This window comes from Lynx rufus, unplaced genomic scaffold (assembly GCF_022079265.1).
Source record: "Lynx rufus isolate CCGP_SWC_20201006 ecotype Redwood Valley unplaced genomic scaffold, mLynRuf1.p SCAF_4, whole genome shotgun sequence".
Taxonomy (NCBI): domain Eukaryota; kingdom Metazoa; phylum Chordata; class Mammalia; order Carnivora; family Felidae; genus Lynx; species Lynx rufus.
The window spans coordinates 26,130,724-26,157,053 of record NW_025814856.1 but is presented as its reverse complement, the minus strand read 5'-3'; the positions used below and the strand labels follow the sequence as shown (position 1 = coordinate 26,157,053).

Below are 26,330 nucleotides of genomic sequence, written 5' to 3'. Positions count from 1 at the left end.
TTAAAACACAGATGTACATACAACCAATAATCTATTTGCTAACACTAGAAAATTTCACATGTAATCTGAGTAGGCATCTGATTGTAGTGCCATAGCATTACTACTGTTGAAAGCCATACCACTCATTTAATTATCAATGTGTGTTGGTCATTGTTGATCCTTCTCATCCCCCATATCCTGGCAGTTGTCCAGTCCTATCCAGTCTTCGTCCTCAGTTCACAGACAGATTTTTCTTAAAATGAAAACTGAAATTCTAGCCAAAGTTAAAAATATTTAGTCACTGGGGCACCTGGGTGGTTGAGCGTCTGACTTCAGCTCAAGTCATCATCTCATGGTTCGTGGGTTCAAGCCCTGCATCAGGCTTGCTGCTGTCAGTGCAGAGCCCACTTTGGATCTTCTGTCCCTCTCTCTCTGTCTGTGCGCTCTCTCTCTCGCTCTCTCTCTCTCTCAAAAATAAATTAAAAAAAAAAGAAATATTTAGTCATTTAATCCAATATCCCTTTGATTCATTACATTTAATGATTTATTCATTTTGCTCAGCAAGTATCTATAACTCCATGTCAGGCACCAGACTAGCAATTCAGGGGTGAAGAAGTAGGCTACTGAGTTTATATCTACTGAAGCATATATTATCAGAGAATCCCACAAACACATGTAAAAGGGCAATTTTTACGGAAATTTATGTGAGGGAAAGGTTATGGGAATACCTGTACTGGAAGAGCCTTCTAGCCATGGGGAACAGCATGCACAAATGGTCTGGTAGGCAGGAAGAGCTGAGGAGGCCAGGCTTTTGAGAGAGCAGAAAATGAGAGTGAAAGGTATGAAGTGAAGCAAGAACATGTAGGTTTTTGCAGCTACTGTTAAGGGCTTTCTTCTTAATCCTAAGAGCAGCAGGGAAGCCATTGAAAAGTTTTGAGGGAAAGGAGTGCCTCCATCATAAGACCACTCTGGCTGCATTTTGGAGAGGGCATGGGACAGGGAGCCAGGACAGACATGGTAGGTCACTTAGAGGCTTTGCAATCATCCAGGAGAGGGATGATGATCGCCTGGATTGCAGTGCTGGCAGAGGCAGTACAGAGAAGTGGACATGGATTGGCTGTGGAGAAGGTGGAGGGAGGAGTCATGAATGATACCCAGATCCTAACTGTTCAAACTCAATGGATTGTAGTGCCATACTCTAGACCAAGTTTTCTGTTGGAAGCATCTTGGAGACGTGGAAAAGGAATTGAGCAAGAAGGCCACTGGAGACAAGGAGTAGAGCTCTGAAGAGAGGACTAGGCTAGAAATGGAAAGTAGGAAGTCATCTGGTATCTGAATCTGCCTCAGAACAGCCAGAATAGCTTCCCACACTTCTGCTTGGACACCTTCAAAATGACAGAAAATTCTCCACCACCATGACCAGACATGCTTAATTAAAGAAAGATGCTTCTTATGTTGGAGTAAAACCTTGAAGTAAATTCTTCTCATTAGTTATGTTCTTGCCCTTTGGACAAATGGAATCTCTCTTCTACCAAACAGGGCTTCAAGAATTTGAAGAAAACTGAAACAGTACAGCTGCTCACCACTTTGCCAACCATTTTAGTCTTCTGTCCAGCAAACATTGTCTCATATCATGTCAGCAGTCTGACCCTTGCCCAACCCTTCAGCTTCATCTGTTGCAGACACAAAACCAGACCCAGAACACCCATCTTTCCACACATGTTGCTTCCACTCAGATCTAAATAAACACTTGGAGCTTCCCAAGCGTAGCATGCTTTCACTAATTTTTGTGGCTTTTCTCATGCCTTCTCAGGGGAGTGGTTTTTAACTCTAGCACATGTAAAATCATAGCTCTACAGCAGAGGCTAAAGAGACCACCCAGCTAACTATAGGAATTTTTTCAAGGAATAGATCAGACAGGAAGTGGCCAATAGCTCATGTATATCCAGGACTGTGGGACAAACGTGGACTTACTTGGAGCCGACATCATAATATTCAAGTTGGTTCTGTCTTGCAAGTGAGCAGAGCAGAAGACTTTCTAGCTTGCAGGCAGTTTTTTGATTTAAGGACCATCACCCTCACCTGCTCTTTTAGTCCGGGAAGCCTACCTACAGTCACAAAGAGCCCCACAGCATCATCTAGTCAGGAGTTCCTCCAGCAGCCTTCCATGTGGTCATTCAGACACCAAGGCTCCTTTTATGCAATGATTCTTCTCGGAGCCTTAAAGTCCTCCCTTGGATCTTCTTCATCTTGTCAAGAGATGAGGGCAGAGAGATTACTGGGGATTATGCAGGGGGTTTTAGAGGCCAGGAATTAGTTTACACTTCTCACATTTCACTTCTTACGGTCTCATTAACCAGAACTCAGTCACATGACCCATATAACTGCAGAAAAGGCTCAAAATGTAATGTAGCTGTATGCCCAGAAGAAGGGAAAGACAGCAAGGTTTGGTAATCACATCTGCCCTATCCTGGAGGTGAAACCAATTTGTTCTCTTTCTCCCACAAAACTTTCAATGATACCCTGTTGCCTAACCAAATTTAAAATTGGCTCTTAGCATTTTAAGGCTCTGTTCATTGTGACCCAAACTCATCCTTCCAGCTAAACTGGTAATTTCATTCCCCAAGGATACCCTACCAGTTCACTCTTCCTTGTCTTTATTCAGACACTTTTTTCTGTCTAGGGCACCCCACATCTTTCATTCTTGAAATCTTATGTCATTCAAGGTCCACTCAAGAAGTCACTTATTCTTTTTCTTTTTTTTTAACTGTCAGAAGTGCACTCCTTAATCCCCATCCCCTATTTCACCCTTCCCCCACCCACCTCCCCTCTGGTAATCATCAGTTTGTTCTCTGTCGTTAATAATCTGTTTCTTGGTTGTCCCTCTCTTTTTTACTGACCCCTTATTTGTTTTGTTTCTTAAATTCCACATATGAGTGCAATCATATGGTATGTGTCTTTCTCTAATTGGCTTATTTTGTTTAGTATAATACTCTGTAGCTCCATCTATGTCGTTGCAAAGGGCAAGATTTCATTCTTTTTTAACACTAAATAATATTTAGTAACTTAGTGTATATATATATGTGTGTGTGTGTGTGTGTGTGTGTGTGTGTGTGTATAATTCACATCTTCTTTATCCATTCATCTATCAGTGGACACTTGGGCTGCTTCCATAGTTCCATAGTTTGGCTGTTGTAAATAATGCTGCAATAAACATAGGGGTGCAGGTATCCCTTGAATTAATGTATTGGTATTTGGGGGGGGGGTAAATACCCAGTAGTGTGATTACTGGATTGTAGGGTAATTCTAATTTTAATTATTTGAGGTATAAGAGGTCACTTATTCTTCATTCCCACTGGTCTGCTTTATGTTACGGTTACCTGTTGTACTATCACCTCCCTCCAGACTCCTCGAGGGCAAGCAGTATATCTTATCTGTTTTGTGTCCCTGATAACCTCTAGTATGTGCTCAAGAGAGTGCTCAATCAAATATCTGTTCACTTGACTTAGTTTTATTTAAACTACTTCCTTACTAGGATGTATTTTTTAGTAACTGTTCTTTCTTTTCTCTCCCTCCTCCTCTCTTTTTTTGAGGCAAAATATTTGTGGCAGTGGTTCTCAAAAGACTGTGAGCATAAGAACTATTTGGGAGAGCTTGTTAAAATTATAGATTTCTGCCTCCCCTCCCTAAGATGCTAATTCTACAGATCTGGTAGATCTGATGTTAGGCTTCAGCATCTGCATTTTTTATAAGTGCCCTGTAGTGGAATTTGGATCATGTGACACCTGGATTGTATTTTCAGAAACATTGCAACATGGTACTAGTCATTATATCCATTAATGGACTATTATTGCCTTCCTTAAACAAAACAGATCAGTTCATTAACAAGGGAACAGGCAGTGTGCGTACCAGTAAAAATCACGATGTTTGTCATATCGCCTTTGGATCCAGAGTACTTGGACCACCTCCACTCTCTGGCAGAAGAAATAACATGAGGATATCCAGTGAGGTAGGAGCAAGATTTGAAGAGCTCATCTAAGCGTGAGAGGCATGGGAAGGGAAGGGTTTTTTCACCAGTGCAGGGATTGGGGGTTGGGGAAGAAGGAGAGAGACTACATGCCAAAAGCAGAAGGCTTGAATAAATTTGGAACAAATTCTGGATTTTTAAAAAAAAACCTCAAAACTGTTTTATTTTTGCCATATCAACACAATTAACATTTCTGAGTATTCTTTTCATTAACTGTGTTCACAAAACTTAAAGACAAATATATGTGAGCACATTTTATGGTCTCTCCTTCAAAAAGGAATTGGATCATCACCAGACACCTTACAACAACCAGATTCTCAAATGTTATATTTTTATTTTTAATTTCCTCCGAATTTCAGACATACACAGAAATTTTCAACTCACCGCCTACCTACTAAAGATGGAATGTATCAAATAAGCACATTTTAACTTGTGTCTAGAAGACTCGCTTGACTTCTGTTTTATCTCATGTTATATTTCTCCTTCCATTCCTTTCCAATTTTCTACTATAATTTTCCTCTCCACCAACTTTCTAATCTATTCATTTCCTCTAGTTTTTTTTCCTCACATTTTAGTTGCCCAAATATTATTAATCTGTGTATATTCTACAGGAAATAAATGCAATTCCCATATTTAAAAATGTGCAGATAATTCCTTTTCCTTATAGACAATAAGATCCATTGGGTCCAGAAATAACCGATCATGCCAACAGTCTATGGCAGAGAACTGTGTTAGCAGTGCAGAAATGTCAGCCTCACTGATACCTGAGTTGGAGGAGCAAAGAGATAAAGAAAATATTCACCAAATAAAGCAGACCATACCTATTCATGGTAAGAATCTTGCATAAGTTTGTTTTTAATTTTTTTTATGTGTATTTATTTCTGAGAGAGAGAGAGAGAGAGAGTGCAGGCTGGGGAGGAGCAGAGAGAAAGGGAGACACAGAATCCAAAGCAGGCTCCAGGCTCTGAGCTGTCAGCACAGAGCCCAGTGCGAGGCTCGAACTCACAAGCCATGAGATCATGACCTGAGCTGAAGTCAGACGCTTAACTTACTGAGCCACCATGCATAAGTTTTGATAGCTAGGGGAAAACATTTAGAAATGTTCTTGTGAAGATAAATTCGAAGTTATATTCTTGACTAGATCTTACATCCAGAGAATTATCATTTAAAAATGAAAAATATGAAAAATAAATAAATAAATAAAAATGAAAAAGATGGTGGATATTGAAGTATGTTCAAATTTATACATATATTATCATCTAGAACCTGTTATTCTCTTTATTCCACTGTTTCAAATTGCCACAGTACCCTGTGTTTTTATTTTATGATGATTGGCAAGAAAATAATATAGCATTTTACTGTCACTATATTTTGAGAACTCCACCTGCATTTTAAGTTTTCTTAATTATATCTTTTAACTAATCTCTTCCATTTATAAAGTGCTTTTTATTTTCTCTTGTTGCTATAAAAAGAACCCTGTTGGTGAAGAGGAGATTTTTGTCCCATTTTGTAGATTGAAGGTTCATGGCTAACAGAGAGGCAAAGTGATTTGAAATTTGTAATCATTGGAAAGGATTGAGACCAGCACCAAAGGCTTACCACTCACTGTCAGTTTTTCCATTCTTGCATGTCTGACTTTTGTGAGAGTTGAAAAGGGGGGCACTTGTGTTCATTTTATTTGCTTTAGAGATTAATGATCATTATTACAGACTATATTTCCCATGCAATACAAAACTGAGATAAAGAAATGAATAACACAGATATTTAGTCTCAACTCTACCACCATTTGTGAGACCTTAATCAAATTTCCCAAACCTTGTGGGCCTCAGTTTCCTCATCTATAAAATGGGGATAAAATTACTGCTGGCACTATAGTAGTAATGACTGCCTCACATGGTCTTTGTGAGGATTCAAGAAGAAAAATCAGTCAAATATACCATATTGTGCCAAGAAATTAAACATTCAGTTATTATTAAGTGCTACTATGAGTATTATTATTATTACTATTACATAATTAAATTACACTTAAGAATTCTTTTTCAGGTTTAATCTCAGTTCTCCATGGTTCTTTAGAAATTTATCTACCTCTTCTTTTAAAGGAAGAAATTATTCTTCTGTATTAGCTATCAGTTCCATTTTTTATGTTTTTTAATATAGCGTGTTGTGTGATTAAACATTAACCAAATTACCTGTAGCTCTCTGTAAGGTTATGTTACAAGAATAAAATGTGTTAGTAATTTTGAAAGCCTCATATGATCCTAATATTGGAGTAGGAATAAATACCTATTTTCCATGAAGGAATAAGCTATGCTTTTGATATAGCTTTGCATGATGTCAAAATGATACAGGAACATTCTCATTACGGCTCTAATTATATTTACTGAGTTATTTCAAACCATATACTACTTTCTGTTCTGGCTTTTTGTTCTTTGATATGAAAACATACCAGCTGATCTGCATGTTATGCACCCACATCCCCCTCAAGAACCATCAGCAGATAAGAATAATAACAGGAGAAGATTACGATTAAAAAGCACCAACAGAGAAAGGACAGAGGCACACCGAGGTACAACCCTAATTCAGTACTATCTTATATCTGTATATTATTGAGAACAATGGAATCTCTCTCTGCAGGTTGTAAATTTCAAAGGATTACGAACCAATTCATTTAAAATATAAATATCTTTTCTACAGGGATTATGGAAATCAAATTTTCTGCAAAAGAATTGCTCTAGAGCCCTAACGGAGATTTGCTGGATTAAATAGACAGTACCGCAGAAATAAAGGACTTCCTACTTTCTACTCTCAAAGGCTGAATAAGCTTAAATTACTGTTTTTTAGAAACGGCCCAAATTTGATAGGGGAGGTTTCTTCCTGCAGACTTTCCTAAAATTGAACTTAACTCGTAATTTTTCATGTTTCATTTATATCTCTTCTTTTTAAATTGAGCCCTTTTCAGATATGCATATTCATCTTTTTTTTACATTTACTGTCTCTCCCTTTTGACTCTATGCCATCTGATATAATGTAGGTTAAAATTTTAACTGTTTGCAACCAGTAAAGCATTAGATAAATTTAGGTGGCTATTACAGTTATCCCTTTGAATACTGGATTTGAGGTAATGCAAGGATAGATTTGTCTGCACATGCAGTAGTTACCCTGAGTCAAGCCCAGAGTATGTCTTGTACTCATCTGCTACCATAATTTCTCAAAAATGTAGGGTTCTTGGGTATGCTGAAATTCAACTTGTTAGGATTTGTGTTATTTTTATAAAATGATAGAAAAATTAATTGTGTCCATTTTCTTAAGATGCTGAAGGAAAGAGCTTGGTTTAAAAGAGTCTGTTTCAGCAAGAGTTGTAATTTAAAGTAAACACACTCCATTTTATGTGGAACCAAAGGGGAAAATATAGGACCCTTTAAAAATGATATGGGTTTTGGAATTCCTTTTATTGCATATTGTAAAACTTAAATCTAAAATGTCCCCCATGCAAATATCAAGGAGTTTAAAGATGAACCGCTACAAAAATGCAGCTGAGTTCATCTTTAAAACATTCTAGTGGAAAAGAAAAAAAAACTGCATATAATCTGTATTGTCACCTCTGATGTGCTTTTCAATAGTCATGTAGAAAAGTACCCCATGTTAATAGTGTTCTTTGAAAATAACTTTTTTAAAAAATCAAAACTAACATAGTGGAAAATATTTATTCCAATAAAGGCTGTTCTTCAGGAAATAACAGGAATGAAGATAAAGCGACAACCCCCCTCAACAGTGTGTCCCAACAGAAAGCAGAGATGAACCCAAGCTCTCCAGCACCACAGTCTCCTGATCAAGCAGGTTGGCATCTTTATGGCACCCCAGAATCGTTAATAATGAATAAAATCTAAGTATGTCGAACATTTCAAACCCAGTCATTTTGAAAAGTTGTGATTCAGTCGCTTGCTAAAAATCTATCATTTTTCATAAATCTCCTTTTAACCCCACTTGCATGTCAGACTTTGAGGGATGAAAGGGTATTTTTATGTTCAAGTTTCAATGCATCAGAAGGAAAGTTTGAAACTCCAAAGTTTTCACCTGACATCATCACCATCCCCAAAGATTACCTATTGTTACAAGTCCCCCATCCTCTTTATAATGGAGATGGTTGGAGTCTAGCACATTGAGCCCATCAACATATCTTGCCTAGCAGGTGTGTGGTACTTTTACAAAGGTGAATTGTTCTGAGCGAGGGAAAAGGGAAAATAAATGAAAATTGTTTGTAGTTTGTCAGTCTTATTTATGCAATGTTGAAACCTTCATTAAAATGTTAGGCGCAATTAGTGTCTCTAGCATAAATCTGACTGTGTAGAAAAACTAATTAGATGTTTAGGTGATCATTCTTGCATTTATCTTGTTTGCTGCAATATTGTGATTACACAGTAATTTACATATTTTCCTAAGAAAACACACCAAATTATTCATTACAATTGATATGGAAATACTTTGAGGTAAAACTACAAATTCCAAAAAAGCATGTGGCGGTGAGATAATTAGAGTCCGTTTGGTGTAAAAACACTCCTTTAACTTTGACTTTTTGACAGTTAATAATATGTTTGGCAATAGGTCATGCACGTTGTTTAATTGCATAATGAAGATTCCCAGTATCTTTTCCTCCAATTTTCTTTACGGATCCATGTATGTAATGCAACACATTGGGTTTTTTTTTAAAATCTTTTTCAACATTTACTTATTAATAAAGCATCTACAGAGTTTACAAAGCATGTGCTATGTTCTTAGCACCACGCAAAAGACTTTGCTGTCCCAAAGAGGACAGCCCAGTGAATCTGTTTATTTCACCTGCTCACGGCACACTGACCCAGGAGGCTCCACATCCCCTGTGAATGTGGTCTGATGACATAGATTCAGCCTGCTGTTGGCCATTTACCTACAGAAAATGTGAAAACCTTGTCCCTTGTAGGTGTTCCCTAAGAAATGTACATTTGTTACTCTTTCTATAGGCAAGTTATGTTATATAATGATAGTGCTAAGTTACGCAACCAGCGAATACATTATGCTGAATACAATTTCATTTGTGCCATTAATGTTACTTTTATTAAAGTTCTTTTCTTTGTTGGTTTCCTGATGTAGGCTTTAGAGTTTCAAGTCAGCAAATCTTGGTTACTTTCCTTGTGAAGATAAATGTAGCCAGATTCCAGAGTCAGGATAAAATGACCATGTCCACATTTTGGTTCTGCTGAACACAGATTTTTGTAAGATTTTCACCATTGACATAATGTAGGAGGGAAAAAAGTAAATTTTAAGGAAAATAGACTAAGTTGAGAAAATGTGACTTTTTCCTGCCATCATTCTAAAGAAAATAAGCATGCTTTTAATGATATTCATTGTAAATATTTGTTCCAATTTGCCTGGATCATAGCTATAAAAATCTACCTCAGTGTTACATAAAAGATTAAACTATGTTATACATCTGAAATTAATGTGACGTTGTACATCAACTCTACTTTTTAAAAGATTTTTTAAAGTTTTGATATAAATGTATCTCAGTGGTGTAGTATTCAGTATTTTTAACAAAAACAATGTTGTGCAAAAAGATTTTTGTATGAAAACATTCCCTCCTATAGTTAAACATAAAGAACTTTTTCACCAGCAGAAATCACCAGTCACATTAACAAGTATTTCTGTGGATTTACTATTACTTGAAAAGTCTACTCAGTTTAGTCTATGAATTGCCCCCACTTCAGTCAGTGAAAGGGAAAAAAAAAGCCTGTTAACGTCTTCATGGTTTCCTCTCCTCCATGATTTGTAATCTGAACAATGCCCAGATATTTTATTTGAAGAAACTTGTTAAATGCCCTGCCCTCCTACAGGTAAAAGAAGATATTAGTTACTCAAACGCTTTTAAATTTGGAAGATTTCCTCCCCCCTGGAATATCAAATTGATGAGGCTGTGCTATAAAGAGCTTGCTGCAAGACAGGTGATAATTATTTCAGACTTAGAAATTTCCCGGCCAGTACTTCAACTCAGATGGAGAGAAAGTGCAAATGAGTTGCCCATAGCTATAGGCTCTGATCTAGGGGGTTAAATGTTTAGCAGGTTACAGGATGTGGATAGATTGCATTCCTTGACTTCTGCATTATTTAATAAATTTCTGTTTCAACACAAGAAATTTTGAACTAACCACCTGCCTAATATAACACTTCTGGAACACTCCTCTAATTTTTCTCATCTTTTTCAAATGTCAGATGAGTGGATATTTCCTGAAAATGATCACATTTCCCATTTGGCGTCCAGCAGACAGTCTCTCCTTCTAGATGATGACTCCCGCCACGCTTCACACCTGTGGCTAGAAGCCAGCAAGGAAAGTGAACGTGACCAACTGGCAGAGGAAACCCAGGCTGTTCCAAAGAACATTTTCACTTTTTCATCAAGACCGCGATCAGCACCTCATGGAAAAACTCAAACTCTGTCCCCAGAGGGGTGCCCATTTATTTTGGATCTAAAAGAGGATACCAGTGTGACAAGGAGAGACACTGAATCGGAGGATGATTTTTATGGCGGTGACAGCAGCGAAGAGGTAACACTGCTTGATAAGTGCAGTCGTTTTAAAACGCAGTTGTTGCATTAGCTCCAATGAGCGCTAAAACCAGTTGAAATGAAAGAGGAGAAATCAACTGCTATTTATAAAAATGCAGCAGATTGCAGTGTCAGTCAACAGTTGCCTCAGGTTGTTATGGTAACTCTAAACTGCTGCCTTTTTTATTAGCAGTCAGCCAATTTCATTTTTAATTATGGAAACCAGTTTTGGGGTTGTTTTTGTTTTTCCGCTTTAATTTTTGCCTCACAGAACGAGAAGTAACACGCAGTTTAGTTGTATGATGGCGAGACCAGTAAGACATTGAGAACACGTTGTTCTGGCTCTCTGGGGGAATCGTGCTGCAGTGGCCAAGCATTCCGAATTGACAGTTTTCTGGCTTCCTTACTCCCCTGCCATCTCTCCACCTTAGACCTATTAGGACTCATTATTTTCCATATGGTCCCAGAATTTCAAGAGTTGTGCCAATTAAAGTCTAGATAATGAATCATGGATTAGTGCTGGGACTTGCCTTACCCAGGGTTTTCTGTTTGCGGTTATTTAGAATACAAACATATCTTACAAATTGGTAAATTCACATAAAGTTTAAAAAAAAAAACTCGTTATAAACCAAATGGAAAGTAGTTCTGAAACATTTGCTTAAAACTTAATCCAGTAACTCTTTTTCCCCATATAAAATGAATTTATTTGTGAAGTTCCTTTAGTTTTGTGCTCTAATGATAGGCATTCATATTTTCTGTGAAAAATAATTATCTTAAAAGCAGATTACAGTCAAGTTATGGTTTAGAGAAATTATACAAATCATTTCTATATTAAAGTTATATAATAATTATTATATCTAATAAGTTATATAAATATATTTATAAATATAAATATATTAGATTATATGTAATATAATGCTTATATAATTATAATTAGAAAAAATTTTTGTGTATGCTTACAAAAAAATTTTTTTTCAAGTTATAACTCAAGGATCCCCATTCAGACAGTAGCATGCAGGTTAGGTACAGAGCTCCTGCCTTCAGAGCCAGTTGAGAATGTGATGAGAGTATTCAGGCAGTAATTATGGTGTTTTGCAACTTTTAATGAGTTTCCATAGCAAAGTGCATGGGGGAATCCTTTTTCTATAATATGTGCTTCTGAGTGTGGTGAAACTATTAGTCCTACCAAACAAACCTACTATAAATCCCTTTTTGCATAAATAGTATATTTGATGCCAGCGTATCAAATTCTCCTCAGGACGTCTTTGTCCCTTTCACCCTGAATAACGTTAAGGTATAAAAATTATAAAATAGAGATTTGCCTTCAGCATCTAGTATCTCCTCCATCCCAGCTGTCCATTCTTCTGCAGTCTTAATTGGCTAGTCTGATAAGTTAATTAATATCATTTCATTAACACGATAGCCCATCCTTTTCCCATGTGCACAGCACCATCTTTCTTACCTAAACCCAAAGAATTCCTATAATGGTGGAAATTTCATGGCAGGTGGGAATTATTAATTCCTTCCCTGGAAAACTTTGAGAGAAGTTTTATGGGAAACTCCCCTTTACATATCACGACATGAGGAACTTACCTCTTCTGTCTGTATGAAGGAAAAGTCTTGACAAGAAGCAATAGAGCTTCATGGGAAAATGAATACTAGTTCTGAATATTTTAACTTGTTATCACTTTATGTGCTTTCTTTTGCTATTAGCTACTCCTTACATTTTTCATTGTTTATTATGCAGACATATGCTAATTACCAACTATACAAAATCGAAAATAAATGTATCATGCATTACCCAAGCTCTGAGAGGCATAGCTATCTGGTCACCCCTGCGCCGTGACCATCAAAATGACCAGTAGCATACGGCTAGAGCCTATACTCGGACCATCTCATTGCTAACACTGGTCCTGGCCCACCTTTAGTGGGAGCCTGCTAACAATGGCAGCCAGAGAGAAGGGCAGAAGCCTTGTCATATTATACAGGCTTTAGGGTTTGTTGTTAGAGGCAAGAACAAGACACAAACTAAAATAGAAAACATGACCAACAAAAATGTCGGGTTGCATTTAAATGAGTTCTAGAATTTGTGATGATCCCTTCTTTATCAAATTGTTTGGGGCTTTTTTGGTCATTTCTTTTTCTGTAGGATTACTTCTCCCATTTATTAATTGTGTAAGTCAATGGGAAATTGGATTACATATTTCAAATGTTTATTTACATATAGTCTTTGAAGAAAAATCAGTTCGGTTAATTTAGGCATCCTTACTATATTAGTTGCATTATTTGAGAACGTTATATCCTTAGAGTAACATAATTATACTTAAGGAAAACAATGTTATGTTATAATTAACGGTGGAAAAATGAGTATAATTACATTACTTACTATGCTTTAGGTTTGTAACTTGTAGTTAAAAGACTTTATTTGATGGTAGACCATTGAGTATTTTTAAAGGGAAATTAGGTATATTCAGTAGTATGTAAACTAAGCAAAATCAAATCGTGTTATTATGATAGCTAGAGGGAAAGTACACATACAATAGTAAAGGCTAATTAAAATAAGCTTTCAGTGATATATTGATTTTGTAATTTAAGTGCCTATTCATTAATTCACATCTGAGATCTTCATTAGTGTGAGAGCCTCAAAATTACAAGTTTTCTTTTTTTGCATATGCTCTTGTCTTTGCTGTACTATATATTTTATTCCCTAGGCAGCCATGTATACTAATATTCCTGATACTCAATTAATTTTGAGTTTGTACTTCTTATTTGAAAAGCACACTATGGAAATATATAGCTATAAAATCAAGACTACCGTGTAAAGTGAATTATCCTTGAAAGCTCCTTTCACACTATTGCAGCATCTGAAAGGAAAAAAAGCCTGTTACTGTTATCATCTCTACATTGTATTTTATGCCATTATTCCCAACGTGGCTTTGAGTATACGCCTGGTTTACAACTTGAGATAGTTAGCTTTATATTAATATTTTATTACTCCCCTAACTTAATTTTTCATTTGGAAATACCATCATTTTTTTCCCCAAAACTCTGGCTGTGTATCACACACTAAAGTAGATACTTGCAAGGCCAGGTAATTTGTCCTGTATCACAATCCAAATTGGAACATTAAGCCAAAAAATTATCCATAGTTGGACATGAATTATGTAGACTGACTACTTAGAGAATTCAAATTAGCGGAAGCTTCCAGATCTTCTCCCCATCTAACTCTGTAGAGGGCTGCAGAGGACAAATTCACCAACAACGGCATAAAAGGACCCTTTTAGTCCTCCCTCTCAGCTTTCCCATTATTTTTGCTTTCAAGGTACTTTTTTGTTAACACTCAGCAGTTGAGCTGTTTCGTTGTATTTTTTTCCTGATAGTTTAGATTTCTGAGTTCGTCTACAAAACATTCACCCCTGTGCACTTAACTAATGAATTTGAATTACTTTCTCACACACACGTACATACACAAAATAGAAAGAATATTTACTCCATTTGAGGCTGCTTATATTTCTGTGTAGCCTTTAAAAACTTTTAAATGTCAATGTATGTGTTGGGAAAAAATGGAAGGCCTCTATTTTGAATATATGGCCTTGCATTTTTATTCCTGTATATTATGAATTACAACATAACATATTCTGTAAACCTACCAGGCAAATTTAATAGTTAATTTTCATGAGAAACTTTTTAAGGCTGTTCACATCTATATGTCTTTACTACTATCTTTAGAATTTTTTTTTAACATTTATTCACCTTTGAGAGACTGAGAGACAGAGAGACAGAGCACAAGCAGGGGGTGGTGGGGCCAGAGAGAGAGAGGGAGACACAGAATCCAAAGCAGGCTCCAAGCTCTGAGCTGTCAGCACAGAGCCCGATGCAGGGCTCAAACTCATGAACGGAGAAATCATGACCTGAGCTGAAGTCAGACGTTTACCTGACTGAGCCACCCAGGAGCCCCTATATGTCTTTATTATTATCTTTTGAAGCTCTCTTCTTCTCTGCAGAAGTCACAGGCCCCTTGATTCTTGTGACTTGGTTCTTCATTTTTGTAGGCAAGTAAAAACATTATAAAATTCTTGTCTGCTTAGAATATCATTATGCCACTTTTGCTAAAAGATAAACATCTTGCAGGTAAATATTTGATTGTGAATAGAGTTTCCACAAGAAATCTTTAAATTGTTATCAGCCAAAAGAGCATGAAGTCTTAACTTATAGAAAAATATGTTTCTGTCTTAAACAATTAAAGGAGTCTCATCATTTTCCCCAAATATTCACATGATGGTGTTTGCCCATCCCGTAGAGTCCTTCTAACTTCTGCTATGATTTGTCTGTGAAGCATCATTGGCTATAGGTAAACATATTTACAAAAATAATTTGCCCAACCCCTTTTAATATCAAGCATGTTGCAGATTAATTACCTGTTAGAAACACTTACATCTTCTTTTCGTTTTACTTCCTTATAAACTAGTTAGTAAAATGCATTGTAAGTTACCACTATCAGTTATCTTTGCCACCCAGAGAGAACTGTATTACTTTAATAGTTTCCTGTAAAATTCAAGAGGTGGAAGTAAAAATACTTCTTGGGGATTGTTGTTAGTGAAGACCTTTAAGATACATTTGAGTGGTCAATCTTATTATCATCAAAGAAGATAATAATCTTTTTTTAAGATTTTATTTATTTTTATTTGAGAGAGAGAGAGAGAGCACGAGTGGGGATGAGGGGCAGAGGAGAGAAAGAGCGAGGGGGAGGGGACAGAGAGAGAGAGAGAGAGAGAGAGAGAGAGAGGATCGCAGGCAGGCTCCACACTCAGCATGGAGCCTAATGAGGGTCTCAATTCCACAGCCTTGGGATCACAACCTAAGCCGAAACCCAAGAGTGGGACACTCAACCAATTGAGCCACCCAGGTGCCCCTTAAGATTTTTTAAAATCTTTATTTATTTATTTATTTTGAGAGAGAGAGAGAGAGAGAGAGAGAGAGGTAGCAGCAGAGATAGAGGAGAGAGAGAATCCCAAGGAGGCTCCATGCTGTCAGAGCAAAGCCTGACATGGGGCTCCATCCCACGAACTGTGGGAACTTGACCTGTGCAGAAATCAAGAGTTGGACACTTAACTGACTGAGCCATCCAGGTGCCCCAAGATTTTAGTTTTAAGTAATCTCTGCATGCAACGTGTGGCTCGAACTCATAACCCTGAGACCAAGAGTCACATGCTCCTCCCACTCAGCCAGCCAGGTGCCCCAAGAAGAAATTATTTTCCTCACTCTGTTATGACTCATGTCTTTAACTGTATCTATGTAAATAATTGTGCTCTTTAGGTGACAATGGAAATATATACCTATATCATCTCTATTGGCTGCTAGCGCTAATGTCCCAACTAAAAGATGCTGTCAGTTCATACATTTAGTCACTAAAACATTGGACAAAAGTAAAAACTCCTGCTGACTCCACCTCAATTACAAATTCAGAACTGCCATCAAAGGTGTGTTTGGAATATTGCAGACATGTTTTTTTATAGAACTTTTAAAAATGTTACAGAAGACGTTTTTTCACTGTGGGCTGAATTAAAAAATCAATTGAAATATAAATAAATATGATCATCCACTTTCACAAAGGCTAAAACAGAGTTCCATCCTGACTCACTCAACATTAAAGTTTTGATACAAAGAGCCTGGGTCCCATCTGCTCCAAGTAGGTGGCCCTCAAGAGTCATTAAAATTATCTTTTTAAAATTACAGCTCAGCAAGAATAATCCATTCTGTGCGTCCAGAAATTATTGTCCAAATGCCCATCTGCATGTCCTTTTAAGAAACATAGTTCAGCAGAGGAAGTGCTGGGTCCTTGGGGAAATCATTCTCCTCTTCAGCGTACATATGCTGTGCTACAGTTAATCAGGCAAACTCTATTGATGTTCCCAGCACTGGGGCGTGATTGAATATTTAACAAACAAATGCCTCTGAGCCCAGAAGACAAACGGTTCAAGAGATTTGGGACTTTTAAAAAAAATATATTAAGTTAAATCAAAAGCATTTTGTATTTGTTCTTCTGAGAAACAGATGAACAGATGATTGGAATGTGAAAATGGCATGACAATTTCTTTACCACTCTGACAAATTATATTCAATTGCTGTACAGGTTTTCAGTAGCTGAGTGATAAACCAAAGGGGAAAGAGTGGTTGTTTTTCAATCAGGTCGTAGGAAGCTAACTTCTAATGCATATAACAAATGCATATGTTATATAAGAAAAAATTAATCAAACAGCATGTCAAGCCCAAAGGTATTACATTTACGAAATCAATAAATATCATCTATATGTATATCATCTATTTTAGTAAATCAAAGTGTTGCTAAAGAAAGGAATAGGGTTTTGCCAGTGTACCACTCCTAGAAAATACATTACTACGTTTTATTCTCTATTTATTTCCTCCCTAAAAGAGAAGCCGACCCAATTTAAATCAAAGTATTATTCTCCTATATCTCTTCCCTTTCTCATTTATACTAATTCCCCTTTCAGAATCTGGGGCAAACCAGAATTGGTTCTGGGGCAGCCAAAGTAAGCAAGCCTTTTTCACTCTACCCAGATTCTCCAGTTATTTATCTATTCCATATCTTTAAAATAGCATAGAAACAATACCGTGGAAATACAGTACAACCAGGAGAATGCTCACCAGGGAACACAGCTAAATCTGTCCTCCTCGGCCCATCTCCCAACCAGGGCATATCTTAGGAAAAATGTGAGATGAATGTCCATACACAGCTCATCAGTATTTCTGTGTATGTAATCACCGTTCATGCCAAGCAAAAAGAAATAATTTTACACCTGAGTAAACTACTGGGGGGGAAGAAAAGGCTGTACTCTGACCCACCCACAGGTGCAAAAAATAGACTTCTTATAATAATTTTATTTTTAAAGTGTTTTTAAAATGATGTAGCAAACATCTAACTTTTGATGCATCCCTCTAAATTCTCATAATAGTACATCTGAAACTTTTGGAATGATATTTACTGCCTTCTACCTTATGAAATTATTACTTTTGTAGGTATCTATCTCTCTGCTTTATGCTTTTTTTGCCTTTAAGACCTTGTGCCTCCCGAGGTCAGTGCCCATGTTCTTACCTGTATATCTTATATGGTGCCTAGAAAATGCCTCCCTCATAGAAGGAGCTTAATAAATATTTTATTGCAAAAGCTCCTAACTTCTGCCCGTGTCATATACAAAATGGAATCCCAGAGTGATCCAAAGATTGTGGCCCAAATATGCATAATTATACCTTCTGTGCTTAACCAACCTATTTTTAAGGCCAATCTGTTTTAAATAGATGGTACATGTTTTATTATTGAAACATGATGGAAATGAATTAGTAGAGGGTCTTTTGTTCAAAGAAATCCCACTGCCAATTGTATATAGCAATTATAGAAAATTAAACAAGAGTTGTTTTTTTATTTTTTTTAACATTTATTCATTTTTAAGAGACAGAGTGTGAGTGGGGGAGGGGCAGAAAGAGGGAGACACAGAATCCAAAGCAGGCTCCAGGCTCTAAGCTATCAGCACAGAGCCCAACAAGGGGCTCAAACCCACCAACTGTGAGATCATGACCTGAGCCAAAGTCAGACGCTCAACCGACTGAGCCACTCAGGTGCCCCTGTTTTTTGTTTTTTTTTTTTTAAGTTAGAGAAGAGTTAGCACTATCTAGCAGCAAGACTGAATTAAAATCTGTTCCAGGGTCACCTGGGTGGCTCAGATGGTTGAGTGTGAGACTCTTGATTTCGGCTCAGGTCATGATCCCAGGGTTGGGATCCACACTTCTCTCTCTCTCTCCCTCTGCCCCTCCCCTGCTTAAGCTCTCTCTATATATATATAAAAATTAAAAACAAACAAAAAAAAAGGTTAAAAAATACCAAATTTGGGGAATAACTAGATGTTTGGTTCTTTGTGGCTACAAATGGAAGAGTAGGGAATAGCTGACTGAAACTGAATGTAAGATACACACTCTAAGACATCAGATAATGTCTTTAAAATGTACTCTGCTTTTATTGATTTTTTTTCTGTCCTCAGTTTATCATTTTAATATCCTTTTATTACATATTTACATGTTTAATATCTATTTATTACATATTCACATATTTAAAGTTTACTTTTATTTATTTTGAGAGATAGTGAGTGGGGAAGGGGCAGAGAGAGAGGGAGACAGAATCCCAAGCAGGCTGCACAGCTCAGAGCCCAATGTGGTGAACCCACAAACCATGAGATCATGACCTGAGCCAAAATCAAGAGTCAGAGGCTTAACCGACTGAGCCACCCAGGTGCCCCTACATATTTAAATACTTAAATAAATAAGACAAATTGGAAAAATCTACCATGGCACGTATAAGCAATGATTACACTAGTTTGTTTTTAAAAAAAATTATTTTAAGTTTATTCACTTTTGAGAGAGAGAGACAGAGCGTGAACAGGGACGGGGGGTAGGGGGGGGGGAGTAGACACAGAATACAAAGCAGGCTCCAGGCTCTGAGCTGTCAGCACAGAGCCTGACTCGAGGCTCGAACCCATGAACTATGAGATCATGACCTGAGCGTAAGTCGGACACTTAACCGACTGAGCCACCCAGGTGCCCCTGTACTAGTTTGTTTTTAAATTTCTTATTTTATAGCAGAAAAATCTACCAAATGAAATACCCCTGAATTTCTCATTTCCATTATTTATTTTCACAGCCATTGATTTTATGTTTGCAGTTCCTCCTTTCTCACATTTAAAATTTTTAATTTTTGCTTTCCCAGGGATAACCCCAGAACTACATACTTGTAAATTTCATGTTGCTTTCCTTTTTAGCTTTCCAAATAATTGTATTTAATGATGCTCATGTCTTATGGAAAAAAATAACTATAATTGAAATTTTCATGTAAGAAAAATGTTTCACAAAACATGTTTATTACCTGTTGCTCTTGAAGAATAAAACTTCTCTGCAATAGTGTAAGAAAAAGGTACTTTGATAGGCCAATTTGTTTTTAGAGTAACATTTCCCTGCCTAAATAAGCTAAATTAAGTTCTAGCTCTTTCTCTTCCCATGGACTTAGCTTATTAGGAAGTCAAAGTGTATAATTCTAAAGTAACTTCCTATGGATCCTCTTCTTTCACATGCTTTCTTGAAATGACTATAATTTTGGTGACTACTTCCTATATGCCTTATCAAGACCAGATACCATCTAGCAGAGTATCTTAGCAAACGATTTATACCTATTTGCATTGCATTGCTGTTTTTAGTTACTTATATTTTTAATGCAGAATAAAATAGGATAGCTATACTTTTGCCTTTGTTCAGAGAATAAGTGAACTTATTAAAAACTGTTCTCACTAGCTTCTTCACCATAAATTTTGGCTCAAAATAGTTTCACTTTGTTCCCCTACGTAGGGTAACTACAGTATCCAGGGTTCCTTGGGCCCAACAACTAGCCCTTCAGGGTTAACTCAGTTAACAGTAGAGAGCACGCAGGGGACGGCTACAAGGCGGACAGATACAGGACCTCTAAAAAGTGTCTACGCAGAAGCAAGAGCATCAGAAAGCCAGAATTCCTTGGCGAAGCAGATAGATAGAAAAGACTTTCAAACGAGTTTGGTGCCTACACCATGCCATTCCCCCCCCAGAAGAAGTGAATCCTCTCAGAAAACTCCAGATGCTGTTATCAAAGCAAAGGACCTACCAGCCCATCAAATACCAACTTCAATAAACAAAACGCCCCTAAAGGAAATCTCGGGAGAAAAGCTGAGACCGATTCCTGAAGTAGCTGTAAGTGGTTTCGCTCTGGTCTGCAGAGGCCGGCAGCACATCCTGCTGTGTTTCTGTTCTGTTCCATTTTGCACACATTTTCAGCAGTACCTATTTTTCATCATTTGGGTGATCAGTAATGTATTTGCCTTCATATTGGGATGTGTTGTAGCTCAGTAGCAGCAGCTGTTAAAAGAGTATATTGCACATCCCAGTGATAATAGAATGCCTCTTGTTTTTAATGAGAAAGATAATTATCATCATAGTTATTTTTTTATTTCCCAGTTACTTCTCATAATTTTAGTTATCACTGCCTGCAAATTACAAACGAAGATCTTATTTTTTGAGCCAAAGGCTTGCCAGTAAAATTGACAGATTTTCGATAACAATCTACATTAGGAGCCATAAAAACATCATTATTCTATTCACTTTCTGGTCTCTTTGCAGCAGTTCCCCCAAATAATAAATGGCATGAGTGAAGGTTAACCATAGAGTAGTGTCATTGAAGAAATCCCTAGGCTAGTTTGGTGGCTATATTCATGTCCATCAGATTGATTTTCTTCCTTCCTATGTTAGTACTTTTCTTCCTTCAACCCCCCCAGAGCTGCACTTAGAAACCAGAGAACAAATGAAGCTCTGCAGAACAAATGAACTTATATTCCGTCTTTTTAAGGTTATTTCTTTATTTTGAGAGAGATAGAGCACACGAGCAGGGGAGAGGCAGAGAAAATCCCAAGCAGGCTCTGCACAGCCAGGCAGAACCCGATGTGCGGCTTGAACCCTTGGACCGTGAGATCATGACCTGAAGTCAAGAGCCAGATGCTTAACCCACCGAGCCACCCAAGCACCCCAGTATTTCATTTTTTTTAAACATTAAAGGTTTACTCTATTTGTCATATCCTAAGTATTCTGTATGTGTTATACTGTAAAGCTTTGGCTCAATTATGTTCTAAGCAATTTAGGGTGGACTATTCGCTCACACAAGGAACACACACGTACATCATCATTAACAAAATAGAAAAAGCTAATATTTCTTAGCATTGACCATGCCAGCCCCTTTTCCGTGAAGTATTTAATCCTCACAATGACCGGAGAGGTGGAGACCTTCATCCTCGTTTTCCAGATGAAGAAACCGAAGTTCAGAATGGTTATGCACTGTGTTCAAGGACAGCAGCTAGTTAGTTGAGGAGTTAGAACTTGAAGCTGAGTCCAGAAATGCTGCCTGTGTCCACCACTCTGGGCCACATAAATACATGCTGACTCTTCTCTAAATGGTGGCCACTCCTCAAGAAAGATCCAGATAAAACCGGAATATGCGTTCCTCTTATTTCCCACATTTGTATGCATGTGTGTACGCGTGCACACAAGAAAGTAGTAAATCACCTAACATAATGAAAATGGATTTGTTTTATGGTGGTTTAGGATAAAAGTTGTCATGATTATTTTTGCATGTTTCTCATTTTTTTTTGAAAATAGTTCCAAAACAAATGTTCTACCTAACTGTAATTTTTTTTCTTTGGTGTGCTAACAAGTGGAATACAGCTAATAAACTAACCTGACAGATTTATTCTACAATGGTGCTCCACTTGGCTGGGCTGCCAAAAACCAGAGCCAAAGCAAGTCTTGAAGAAGTCTTCCAGTCCATTTTCCCCTAATCTTTTTGCCACCACCCTTCTACTAGGTAAAATCTGTCATCGTAATATAGCCAAAAGATTGTTTATTTTTTATCTTTCCATCTTTCTGTGGAAATAAAACCAGAGCACAAAAAGCACCTTGGGAGCTGGAGGCACAAATGGACTTTAAGTAGCTGGCCACTCAGCCAAGGACTTTAAGTAGCTGGCCACTCAGCCAAGTCCACTGCCTGAAAAATAGCGCTCTAAGATAATACCAGGGAATAATGAAAGGTTGGAGAGAGAGTAAGGCACTTTCCTTACCCATCCTGTTAATTTAAGAGGCTTTTAGGAAAAGCCAGTATGCAGACACCATTTGGGTTGTCTCAAGAGACCCTTCTCACAGCTGCTCACTGCCAATTACAAAGCACAAGCCTGACACATGTCCCTTCTGCATGGGAGCCCTCTGTGCAGCGTTCCATTTTTTATTATTCCATTTCACAGCTAAGGAGACTGACAGAGTACTCCCTTCAAGAGGATCAAAGAGGGAAGGAGCTTCATCTTTTGTTGAGGGGATCCAGGCACAAAGGCACTGCTTACCATTTGTGCAGAGAGGTTTGACCTCCGTGTCAAAATTCAGGTTAATAAAATGTGATCTCTACAACCCACATGATCACTGCAATCTGCGGCTCGCATTTGTGAATGTGGTAACCTCAATTTAATAGCGTGTAAAATTATTGAAGGCATAGGCACCTTGCCCCATTTCAGGGTGAATCTACGATGGGAATGGAGCGTTCTTCCAGTGTTCTTCCTTTAAAAAGGAAATTCATGGTCATAGTGAAAGGGTGCTAATACCCGACGTTCTCTCCACTTAATAGCTGCAGCTAAAAATCTGTGAAAACAAGTTTCCTCAAGAGTGCTGTGTGTTGCTAACTCTGCGAAAGGATTTTTTCCCCAGGTCCCAGAAAACCATGGTGGTGACTTTTGTTTTAATAATTCACTAATATTTACCTGACACAATACAAAATTCAGCCTTTTTTAGTGCATTCACAGAGTTATGCAACCATGACCACTAATCCTAGATCACTATTATCACCCCAAAAGAAACTCTGTGCCCATTAATAGTCATTCCCCATTGCCTGCTTCCCCCAAACTCCCAGAAACCATTAATTTATTTCCTGTCTCTATGGATTTGCCTGTTCTGGACATTTCCTATAAAGGAAATCAGACACAGTGTGCCCTTTTGTGTCTGACTTCTTTGATTTAGCATGATGTTCTCAAGTTCTTTCTATGTTGTAGCTTTCCATTTCTTTTTATGCCTGAATAATAATCCATTATGTGAGTGTGCCATATTTGCTTATTCATCTATCAGTTGATAGTTGGTTGTTTCCACTCTTTGGCTATAATGAAAGATGCTGCTATGAACATTCATATGCACATTTTTGTGTGGACATATGTTTTCAGTACTCCTGGGTGTATACCTAGGAGTGGAATTGCCAGGTCATATGGAACTTTACATTTAACTTTTGAGAAACTGCCAAACTGTTTCCCTAAGCACCTGCACCATATTACATTCCCACCAGCAAAGCAAGGTTGGGGGATTTCTCCACATCTCAGTCAACACTCGTTATTGTCTGCCTTTTTTCATTTCAGCCATCCTAGTGTGTAAAGTGGCATCTCCTTGTGGTTTGGGTTTGCTTTTCCCTAATGACTAAAGCTGTTGAGCATCTTTTTGTACACTTATCAGCCCATTTGTATATCTTCTTTGGAAAAACACCTATTCAGACCTTTGGCCTATTTTTTCATTGGATTATTTGTCTTTTTAGTATCCAGGTCTAAGAGTTTGGATACAGTTTCTTAGATACATGATACGCAAGTATACTGTCCCATTCTGTAACTTGTCTTTTCATTTCTTTGGCTATCTTTTGAAGCAATAGAAGTTTTTTTTCATTTTGGTGAAGTCTAGTTTATTTATTTCTTCTGTTGCTTATGCTTTTGTGTCATATCTAAGAATGGTTGCCTGATCCGAGATCACAGAGTTTATTCCTATGTTTTCTTCTAAGAATTTTATAGTTTAACTCTTTTTAAATTTTTTTTTCTTTTATGTTTTATTTCTTTTTGAGAGACAGAGAGAGACAGAGCATGAGCAGAGGAGGGGCAGAGAGAAAGAAACACACAGAATCCAAAGCAGGCTCCAGGCTCTAAGCTGTCAGTACAGAGGCCAGAGCGGGGCTCGAACTCCCGAACTGCGAGATCATGACCTGAGCTGAAGTCGACGCTTAACAGACTGAGCCACTCAGGCGCCCCAGAATTTTATAGTTTAACTCTTAAATTTTGTCCTATGATCCAGTTCTGGCTGATTTCTGTCTATAGTGGGAATAGAGGTTCAACTACATTTTTTTGCCTGTGGATATTCACTTGTGCCAGCACTGTCAGTTGAAAGACTGTCTTTTCCCATTGAATTGTCTGTCACCCTTTTTGAAAATCAGTTGACCGTGCATGTAAAAGTTTATTTCCAACTTCTCAGTTCTATTCTGTTTATCTATATGTCTATCTCTATGCAGTACCACACTGTCTTGATTCCTAGTTTTATAGTAGGCTTTGAAATCAGGAAGTGTGACCCCTTCAACTTTGTGCTTCCTTTTCTGGATTCTTTTTGCATTTCCATAGGAATTTGAGGATCAACCTGTCAATTTCTGAAAAAAAGAAAAAGGCAACTAGGATTGCATTGAATCTTTAAATCGATTTGGGGAATATCTTAACATCTTAACAATATTAAGCCTTCCAATCCATGGATATCTTTCTGTTTGTTTCTTTAATTTCTTTCAGCAATGTTTTATAATTTTCAGCACACAGGTCCTGCACTTCTGTTGTTAAATTTATTCCTAAGTAAATTTTTTGATGCTCTTGTGAATAGAATTATTTCCTTAATTTTATTTTTTCTTTGTTCATTGCTAGTGTTCATAGAAATGCAGTTTATTTTTATATTGATTTTTTTATATCTTGCAACCTTGCTGAATGTTAATTAGTTCTAATAGTGTTTTTGTGAATTCCTTAGGATTTTCTATATACAAGATCATGTCATTGCAAATAGAAATAGTTCTACTGCCTTTCCAATCTGGATGTCTTTTATTTCTTTCTTTCCTAATTGCCCCCACAAATGGATTTCATTTGAATGAAAAGCTTTCCTTCAAGATATTTAAGATTTAATACTTCAACTAGTATTTCCTAGTAGTGAATTCTAACAGAGATATGATAAGCTCAGTCAGACCTAGGAGGATTCTACTGGTATGACTCAGGGGAAATGTATTTGATGCAAGAGAAAGTTTGACAATTATCCTGGGGCTAGAAGTCCATCTAATCTTATATGAATGCAGGTATGAAATTCCCTTTGGTGGCTAGCATTGTAGTCCATAAATTTAGAGCACTGACATGGATGGTGGTTTCTACCACCTAGGCTGGATTTCTAACATAAAGGACTTATAGGTGATGAATTATAGCTGTTCTGGTTCTACGTCTGGATAAGTGACAGCATCATCTCTTTTGTTGAGCACCTGTCAGGGCAGGTGTTCCCCCAGGTGCCAGAGATACACCAATCAAAACAGACAGGGGGCTTGTATCTGTTGGGAAACACAGACAATGAAGACATGAAGGCAAATACTCAAAGTCATCATACGCTATGATAAAGGTGCAGGAAGACCAAAACAAGGTGATATAATAGAGAACAGGGTTGGCCAGAATGGTGGATACTTTAGATACTACCTGACAAAGTAGGTGACAGTTGAGCTGAGATTTAAAGTTTAAGATGAAGCTAGCCATGCAGAGAACCTAGGAATAATGTTTCAGGTATCAGGAACAGTGGGTGCAAAGCTCCCGAAATGGACATCTATGAGAAATAGTGGAGGTCAGAAAGCTGGGACATAAGGGCAAGGGGAAAGTAGTAGAGGATGAGGGCAGAGAGGTACATAGGACTCAAATGATGTAAGGTCAGGAAGGCCATGGTGAGGAAGGTGGCCTTTATTCCAAATGCAATGGCAAGTCTTTGTAGGGTTTGAAGCAAGGCAATGACATGTACATTCAAAAACTTCCATTTCACAGTGTCAAGATGGATGCAACAAGGCAGGAATAGAAGCAGGGAAAACAGTTGAGGCATTATTCTGATAGATCTGAGTGGAGATGAAGAAAATGGCAGATTCCTTGCATAATGGGGGGGCCAAAGGGAGGAGGAAACAGGCAGAATCAAGGATGATTCTCAGGTTTGTGTCCTGAATGACCGGGAGGATGGTCATGTAATTTACTGGGCTCTGGAAGACTGCGAGGAGACCTGAGCCATCCACTTAGCCATCAAGGTACTGCAATCAAGAATTCTAAGTGGACA

At 37.6% G+C, this 26,330-nt stretch overlaps 1 protein-coding gene across 1 annotated transcript in view; it reads left to right on the top strand.

The window, feature by feature from the left end:
* The window catches only part of CFAP20DC (CFAP20 domain containing), a 232,124-nt gene that overhangs the window by 134,297 nt on the left and 71,497 nt on the right, over window positions 1–26,330 (top strand). Inside the window, exons 8-13 of the mRNA XM_047097108.1 lie at window positions 3,852–3,988; window positions 4,674–4,836; window positions 6,456–6,572; window positions 7,724–7,843; window positions 10,250–10,581; window positions 19,989–20,363. Of these exons, the coding sequence (XP_046953064.1) occupies window positions 3,852–3,988; window positions 4,674–4,836; window positions 6,456–6,572; window positions 7,724–7,843; window positions 10,250–10,581; window positions 19,989–20,363 (1,244 nt within the window). The remainder of the gene's footprint in view (window positions 1–3,851; window positions 3,989–4,673; window positions 4,837–6,455; window positions 6,573–7,723; window positions 7,844–10,249; window positions 10,582–19,988; window positions 20,364–26,330) is intronic.